At 49.4% G+C, this 9,047-nt stretch overlaps 2 protein-coding genes across 2 annotated transcripts; both read left to right on the forward strand.

Moving 5' to 3' along the window:
- Positions 1-6: 6 nt before the first annotated feature.
- Positions 7-3,604, forward strand: LOC119323280. Its single transcript, XM_037596883.1, has 6 exons — positions 7-244; positions 316-906; positions 1,010-1,108; positions 1,904-2,201; positions 2,300-2,517; positions 2,642-3,604. The coding sequence occupies exons 4-6, from the start codon at positions 1,911-1,913 to the stop codon at positions 3,204-3,206; spliced, it is 1,074 nt and encodes a 357-aa protein (XP_037452780.1). The 5' UTR covers positions 7-244; positions 316-906; positions 1,010-1,108; positions 1,904-1,910; the 3' UTR covers positions 3,207-3,604.
- A 2,556-nt stretch (positions 3,605-6,160) lies between these two features.
- LOC119326407 (RNA exonuclease 4-like) lies at positions 6,161-7,155 on the forward strand. The gene has a single exon (XM_037600061.1). It carries the CDS (start codon positions 6,169-6,171, stop codon positions 7,153-7,155), a length of 987 nt encoding a protein of 328 aa, XP_037455958.1. The 5' UTR covers positions 6,161-6,168.
- Positions 7,156-9,047: the final 1,892 nt, after the last annotated feature.

The raw sequence follows: 9,047 nt of genomic DNA on the forward strand, positions 1-9,047 counted from the left end.
CTCGCCGCCGCCAGGTCGGGGCGGATCCACCGCCGCCGCTGCTCCGGTTTTTGCCGACGGCGGTAGATGATTTTCTGCGTACCAGGGTACCGGCGGAGTACTCTGGTACAGCTGGGGGCGCAACGCCGATAAATTTTTGACGGTGTCGCGCCGCCTTCAAGATGTTTATAGATCCGCCATGCCGCCTACTCGATGACTAGCAGGGTGTCCTTTCTCCCTTAATCAGTGAGGTCATCTGTTCAAGGTAATTGTTTTCATGCTACTTTTGCAATTTTCTTTATGACGTCGTCTAACTGGTTTGCAACCTACAAACAGGTTGTATCTCACTTTAAGACTGATTTTTCATCGGAGGACGCTTCCACCAAGGACCAGATCCGCCGCTGATGGTACGAAGCAGATGCAATCTTCCGGGCTCGGAGAGGATCTGTCACAAAAGGGCAGAGCGGCTCCACATGGATCGAGTTCCCGGGCCTTGTCCTTGCGCCCGAATCCGTAAAGTTTGGCTGGTCAGTTCCATACGGATCGAGTTATTGGGTTCTTGGGGCTCGTCCTTGCGCCCGGATCCGACAAGCGGAACTGCCCCGGATCGAAAAAGCTCCGATTCAATCTGCGGATTGGCTGCTTCTTGGGCCTGGCCCGTTACGCGCGCTCTCCATACCAATATGCACGAAGAGATGCAGCAATGCGCGGCCCAAGGCCCGCTACCGGAACCCACCGGACCCCCCGAGCCGTTTATGAGTCTCCGTTTCGTTCCCCTCCTTACTGCGGCTCCTTGTGGCTCCGGTCGGGTGGGCTGGCGGAAGGGCGGGGGGCGGAGGGCCGGAGCCAACTGGCGGCGGCGGCTGGGAGACACGGCTGCGGGGAAGCGGAACGCACTGGCGGTGGCGGCGCAATCTCAGTGGTCAGGTCAGTTATTTTCTCCTAAACCCCTAAACCCCAATGCGTCTCCGACGTAATCTCCAATCGGAGTCAGTTCGTCCCTAACTCCAATCTGGCGACCTAAACTCAGGGCGGAGGGCCGGTGGCCACTGGCGCCTGCGGCTGCGAGACACAACTGCGGGAAGCCAGAGCTGACTGGCGAGGGTGGCCTGAGGTAACAATCTGAGAGGTCAGTTCTCTCTTCTATAACCCCTAAACCCTTGTGTTTTCCCGACCTGAACTCCAATCGGACACGTCAGTTCGCTCCTACCTAAAATCCAATCGGATTCATCAGTTCGGTCCTGCTATGCTTGTTTCCACGTGTGCAGTGCCTGGTGCTGTTGCTATTTAGTACCCGCTAGCTAACTGAGGTGGACGTGCAAGGATATTTTTGTGATTTGAAGTTCAGGGCTTTTGCAACTTGTATGGGGCTGTGATGTTTTGATTCAGTTCGCTGCTACGTTTAAACATGCAATGTGTGTGCCAATTCATGCAGATTGTTGCCTCATAGCTTAAGATTTGCTCTTCAGATAGTTCATCTCGGATCGTATATGGAAAGTTGCATGCTCTAGTACATCCTGTTTATGCCAAGTTTGTAACAGCAAGTTTATGTCCATGTCATATCATATATATATATATATATATATATATATATATATATATATATATATATATATATATATATAGATGCTAGTCTGTTGGCATGTAGGAGTATTTGTGATCTTTACCGTCCTGTATATCCATCATAAATGTGGAAACTATGAAACAGGGCAATAAGTTTTGGTACCTGCAAGTTTTGCGTGGCAGTTGATATCTGTGAATGAAGCGCTTTACTATCCATCTATTTTATTGTCTTGCATTATTGCCTTTTGTGTGCGTTGTTATGATTTTAGATTTACCGGGATGGTGCAGTTTTTTAATGTTTTAGTATTGATTACTTGCAATGCAGCATTAGATGTTCCTAAATTATGTTCTCTTATTGCAGGTTGATAATGGCTGATGCTAGTTACCGCCGAAGACTGCGGGATGCAGAAAAGTGTCGCAATTGTGAGAAAACTGTCATTTCTCAAACTGAAGACATTTTTCGCAGGCCCGTCAACATCCAGAGGCACCTGAATGACCTTTTCAGAATAGAATTTCCCTTAAGACCAACTCCAGATCAATTTATGGAATTCTATAGAGTTACTCGGGAACGCTATGAAGCAATCTCTTTTATGTCAGTTCCTGGAGTTTTATATGATGGCAGACCTGTTCAGATCCCAGTCACGGCCCCTAGTTACATCGTATGTTTTCTCAAATCGTACTCATATGCTATGTCTATTCTCTTATGTAGCAACTGTGATGTGTTGTTATTGACGTTATATACTGTTTACTTTAACAGGGGGAAGAGACTTACCACACCATTGTCATACGCCTTGACAATGGATATGTTGTGGAGTTTCTTGTTCAAGAATCAAACAATTATCTTGTTGGGCTTAGAGTATATCGGATTGAAAATCAGAGAAATGCTGCCCCTTGGTTTGTATTCAAGAGAGTGACATTACCTCCCTACTTCGGACAATGCATACCAATCAGCTATCCCTTGAGCTACAGTAATGTGTATGTTTGTCATTCATTCTTTAATTTGCTACAGTTATTGTTGTCATCATGTATTTTATTTGACCTATCTTTTGGTCTTTTCCTGTGTTAGTGATTAGCGAAACGAAACTTTGTTTTGTACCAGTGGCTTGGTCTTATTTGGAGCTGGAGCTGTCTCGGCTGCAGTGGACTTCTTTTCCACATTTCTGGAAAATCCTCACCAGCAGTCTACAGATCAGGGTAAACTGCACTGCCAGTTATTCTTTCTGCTGTTTGGTGAAGGACCCCGGTTCCGTATTGCACAGCAGTGGGCTAGAGACAATGCTCTCAATGCCAATTGGCAAAATCCACAAGCTGTTCTTCTCGAACTACTGCATGATTATTCCAAGCTATCTGATTGTTCGCTTCACCTCTATCAGTATTATGTTGAGATCCCTTTTCTTGATGCCCTTTCGGACGACCTGAAGGAGCTCAGTCCTTTTGCTCGTACCCTGTCTGATGCTAAGAATAGCTGGGAGCAATTTGAGGCCAAATACGCCAAATTTGAAAATTCTGGCTTGGTCTTCCGAAGAGGCGATGGCAAGATTATGTTGCAATCTTTGGTGGGCGGTGAACTGTTGCTTCTCAATTACAATTACAAGTTTTGCACAAGGATTCAGATGAGACAAGCAGGTTATGATGGCGAATGGTTTGAAAGGCTTCACAAGTAGAGCATTGGCTAAAACTGATGTAAACGACTCAATTTTGGTACTAGCGCAGTGTACTGATTCCAGCTGACTTTGGTATCACTGTTTATAGTTCAAACTTTGTACTGAACTATTTCTTCTAGGACAAGCTCTGAAGGAAAGCCTTAGGACAAGCCTATATGAACCCCTGAGCTTCAGGTTGCTCCAACAACTGTTGTTGTTTGACATTTTTGTGTGTGTAAGCTCTTTAGGAAGCCTATACCGAACTATTTCTTCTAGTTCTTTTGCTTTTTAACTCTTAATGCTTCTGCTTGTCTATCCTTTGGATTCAGTTGGTCATATTGAGTGTTGTTTGAGAATCAAGTCATTAAACATTTTGATTTGTGGAAAACTCATGTGCTAGGACTAGAGCAAGTTTTTCTTTCTCACTGTGCTGGTGGGACTGTTTTGTTTCTTAGCTCTCTGAGGACTGAGACCTGGTTAAAATATAATGAATTGGAAGGACAAAGTGAAGTCTCGCTGGACATGCTGTCGGCTTGAAACAGAAACATTTGATTTCTTTTTTGTTCGCGTGTATGATGCGTAACTTTCTTCATCAGTTTTATCTTTGGGGTTTACTACAATGCAGCACTGACTTTCACGCTGCATGTTCTGCAGTACTAGTAGATGCGGATTTATCTATGCATGTATGCTTGGTGAGAGACGTAGCTCATCATTCCGTCTGGCTATGTTATTTTTGTTCAGTTAAGTATGAGTTCATTTTTCTCTCCAAACAGAAAGTTTCGGTTCAGTTTACTCACAAGATGGTAAATGCATGGTTTCTCATGAAGTGTGTTGGAAAATCAGGATTTTGGGAATCTATTTCCACATGTATTTTCAGTCACAGAGGCAGCAAAACAGATGCCCAGAACCAGGACCAGGAGAATGAGATGAAGACATCTCCCGTCGCAAAGCTCATCCGGAGAGGGTATATGTTCCCAGGATATCCACGCACATCCCATCACCCGGCACTCCGTACGGCTCTCCGCCACCGCCAAAAGACGGAGCCAATGTAAGACGACGAGGATCGTCGTCCGCCGGACGCCGCAGCGGCTACCTACCTGCCGGGCGTGTGCACGTCGGTCGATCTCCGGCCGGAATCCGATCCAATCTCATATTTCTATCCATCGGGTTGTTGTTGCCTTTTCAAACCGGATATTTTGACCAGGGTATCGCATCATCCCCTTTTCTTTTGGAAAACGTTCTAAAACATACGGCTGATTTCTCCAGAATTCAGCCGTGTCGCCTGGACGCCACGCTCCCGTGCAGTCCCTTCCCTTATGTCTTGCGTCAACGCGCTCGTTTCCTTTTCCCAACTGACTGAGATCCCCTTTTCTCTATCCCCTCGCTCCTACCTCTGTCTCGTCGCACATGCCGTCCACCACTTCCCCATTACCTCGTCGGAGCCAGCCGCCCGACCTCTCCGCCGTTAGCCCTCGTCGGTGCAGCCCTCGGCCGCGACTTGCCGCACTCCTGGAGTCGGCGACCTGCAGCACCCGCGTCGACACTTCCTGGAGTCGGCCACCAGTGTACCGTTGCGCACCGGTGTTGCAATGAAGCACGAAAATCGGAGGCGGGCGTCGCTTGCCACCGGTGCTGCAACGCAGCATGCAGGAGGAGGCTGGGCTACTTGCCGCCGGTGTTGCAAGGCAGCACGAAGGGAGGAGGCGGGCGCGCTCACCGCCGGTGCTGCAACACCGCACACATGAGATGTTGCGTTGGAGCTTTCTGTCGCGCCGTCGGGACTGCATTGGAGCGTTGCCCGAGGCTGCATTGTAGCGCCGCCGCGGTCATTGAAGCGGCGATGAGGATGGAACGGATTCCGGCGGGGCTGCAATGAAGCTTCCCCAGAGCTGCAATGAAGCTTTGCTGGTGGCGTTGCCCTCGGTCTTGCCATGGAGCAGGCCTTCGGTGGCTCATGGTGCTGACTCGCCGGTGGCTCTGGGAGCTGCGATGCAGCGCTCACGGGCGGCTCCGGTGCTGCAATGTCGCAGGCGCAGGTACCGCGGCGGGGTGTTGTGTTGCTCTGCAACATCGTCGTCTTCAGAGCAGATGCATGCATCGAACTGAATGCGTGTGGTGGATGGGATGAGAGGAGAGAAGATGTCGGGCTGTGTTGCTAAGATCGAAAGGCCACTAGCGCCAGATCGGAGGGCTGACGCAAAATCATCCGCCTGATTTGAAGCACTGGCCTTTCTTTTTCTTGAGGACAATCTGTGTCTGTGTTAGTTCTCCCTGCTCTCAACAACATGCAATCGAGCTCGATCACTGACGAAGTACACTGCCGGTCGCATCTCCGGAACCTTGCATCAGAATATGCTCCTACTGCCAACTTTACATCAGAATATGGTTGATGCTGCAAAGAAGCAGCTCTTCATCGGCGCCGCTGTCAGGAATCGAATGCCACTCGTTTTGCAGCTACTTAAATAGCCGTCGGTTTCTTACAATCCAATCAACCAAGCAGAACGACTACCGTTTGCTGCGTCTCTGCACTTGCTTACTAGCTTAGGTGACTCACTGTCGGCCATGGACAGCTCTTCAGATGCTCACAAGTGCAGTCCCTTGGCCACTGCTCCATACTATCCTCTGCCATGCTTGGCCAGTTTTCAGTGCATGCAAACTTTGTCAGATCACGCCACCACTTTCAGCACATTTTGTGCGTTTCTACATGACACGATGAGATTGAACCTGGCGTCCCTTTTTTTTTCTTTTTTTTTTTTGCGTAGAACCTGGCGTCCTTGAGATTGCACATTTGCACTGTTTTGTTTTCTCTTGTACGTACGGTGTCTATACGTTTTCACAACACATGTACAACAAATATACGTTTTCAGTACACGATCACACGTACAACAGATATACGCTTGCTTCTTGCTGACGAGGGATTCTTGGGTGTTTGCCCACGTGCAGCCGTCACAGGTGCGCGGCGTGCTACCGTGAGTTCGACCGGATGGAGCACCTGGTGAGAGCACATGCGGTCGTCGCACCACTCCCACCACGAGCCCCGCTGCGGCGTCTGCGGCAAGCACTGCCGCTCCATCGACGCCTTCCGCGACCACCTCGGCTTCGGAGCCTCCCTGCCCGCCAAGCCCGCCTGCGCCACCGCCTTCCAAGCCCGCTCTGCCTCGCCGTCTTCCCCACCTCCGCCGCCCTCCGCGCCCACCGCCCAGCCTGCAAGCTCTCCGGCGCCCCCCATCCTTCCTCGGTGCAGAGCCTCACCCGGAGCATGTCGAGGATGGGCGTTCGGGGCGGCGAGGGCGCGGTGGCGCTGGGGTGCAAGATGGTGGGCGGCGAGAGCGACGGCACGCTCGACGTGTGCGCGCGCGTCTGCGTCGTCGACGAGCACGAGGCCATCCTGTACGAGAGCTTCGTGAAGCCGCTCATCCCGGTGACGCACTACCGGTACGAGACCACGGGCATCCGCCCCGAGCACCTTCGCGACGCGCCCACGGTGAAGCAGGCGATGCGGCGGGTGCAGGACATCCTCCTCAACGGCGAGCAGTCCTACTCCTCCTGCGGCGCCGCCCGGCTCCTCGTCGGCCACGGACTAGAGCACGACCTCGACGCGCTGGGCATGGACTACCCGGCGCACCTGAAGCGGGACACGGCCGCGTACCCGCCGCTGATGAAGACCAGCGCCAGGCTCATGAGCAACTCGCTCCGGTATCTCACGCGGACCTGCCTGGGCTATGAGATACAGACCGGCGGCCACCATCACCCCTACGACGACTGCGTGGCCGCCATGCGCCTCTATAAGAGGATGCGCGCCATGAGGGACCAGCACGGCCGGTCCAAGGACAACGATGATGACCCCACGGTCAAGGCCTTCCCGGCGTGGAGGCAGCGAGAGCTGGAGCGCATGTCGCCGGAGGAGCTCCTCGCAATGTCCAAGCCCGACTACCGATGTTGGTGCCTCGACGACGACCGGCGATGCTGACGGCAGCCTGGGCGGACCCAGGACAAAAATGACCCGGGGTCCCATGTCTATCACATACATGTGTGGATATAAGTCATAATATATACTTCCTCTGTCCGAAAATACTTGTCATTAAAATGGATAAAAGAGAATGTATCTAGACATATTTCGGTTCTTGATATATCTCTCTTTATTCATTTTGATGACAATTATTTTCGGACGGAGGAAGTATAAAGTAACACACTTAGCAATTCATTATACCTAGAATATGATACGACCGTGAATGTGATTACCAAAGGTCCAAAATAAAGAGTTCACCTCAAGTATTTTTTTTAAACCCCCTCCCATATATTAATTAACTTAAAATATTAATACAATCATCCGTTACAAAATCAGCCACGCAGGGCGGAACACTATTAAGGAGCACACCATCGGACCTATTATCAAAGCTGAACTTCGCAATCTCGTGCGCCACCCTATTAGCCGTTCTTTTAATCTTGGATATCTTGCTATTTATCATCATTTTGGCTAAACTCAAAGCTTCTATCTTTAGATCCACCAGAGGAGACCTGTCTAGAAGATCATTTCGAAGGAAAGAAGCCACAAAAGAACAATCCGTTTCTAAAATGATGGCCTTGTGGAGAGTAATACCAATGTATAGCCCCGCAAGGGTCGCTCTCAGTTCCGCTTCTTCCGCGCTATTGCACACCCCAATATAATCCCAGGACGATATGATAACTTCTCCAGTATGGTTCCTGGCCACGACGCCCACACTTGCAGCCCTTAAAGCCTCCACATAACTTGCATCAACATTAATCTTAATGATCTCCGTAGCGGGAGCCTGCCAAGTCACAAGATTCTTTCGCATATCATTAGTAAAATTTAAGCCATCCACCCTCTCTTTACCTTTGATGCTAATCTCCATCTTGACATTGGGATGACAGGACGAGAAGGACGTCCAGTAATTCTGAATGAACCTCACCGAGTCAGAGATTTTTTCCTTTCCCTTACCAAAAATCAAATCATTCCTCAGATGCCAAGCCCTCCAAAACATGAATATAATTTGCTCACGCACCGGCGGCCTTACTTGATCCAATAAGACAAGTAACCAATCCGGCCCCGTAAAATTGAAAACCACTTCATCTGGTAAATTCCATACCTCCCTTACCGCCAGACGTAACGCACGAGCCTTAGGACAGCTTACCAGTGCATGAAATACAGATTCATCTTCTACGCCACAAATCGAGCACAGACCAATGGTAGTTTGGTGGTGTTTAACTCTGTTAACTTGAACCGCCAAACTTTGTGTCGCAGCACGCCATGCAAAAATTCTGATTTTCTGAGGGACCTGAGCCTCCCAAATAATATTCCATAGCCTCCTTTCCCCATTAGCAGCACCACTTGAACTCCCTAACTCAATCATAGAGTCCTTAAGTTTGAGCGCCAACTTATACGCACTTTTAACTGAGAATAAACCATTTTTTTCGTAGTGCCAAGCAATGAAATCTCCATCACCGACAGTCAGAACACGCAACTTCAAAATTTCGTCCGCATCATGTGGAAAGAACAGATGCCGAATAAGATTCTCATCCCATCTTGTTGAGCCACTAATGAATAATTCAGACACACATTTGAGTCTGGTTCTGTTCCTTTTTGCTGAAATTTGAAGCCCCGAATCTCTAGGAAGCCGATTGTCTCTCCAAATATTTATATTTGCACCGTCGCGAACTCTCCAAATGACCCCCTTTTTCAGCAGCTCAAGACCATGCATAATACCTTGCCAAGTAGTCGATGTCACCTGAGGGAATACAGTGTCTAGCAAATGCCCATGAGGATAATACTTTGCTTTCATCACCTTTGCACATAACGAGTAGTCGATGTCACATAACGATGTCACCTCAAGTATTATTTGA

The sequence above is a fragment of the Triticum dicoccoides genome, chromosome 6B, assembly GCF_002162155.2.
Source record: "Triticum dicoccoides isolate Atlit2015 ecotype Zavitan chromosome 6B, WEW_v2.0, whole genome shotgun sequence".
NCBI lineage: Eukaryota > Viridiplantae > Streptophyta > Magnoliopsida > Poales > Poaceae > Triticum > Triticum dicoccoides.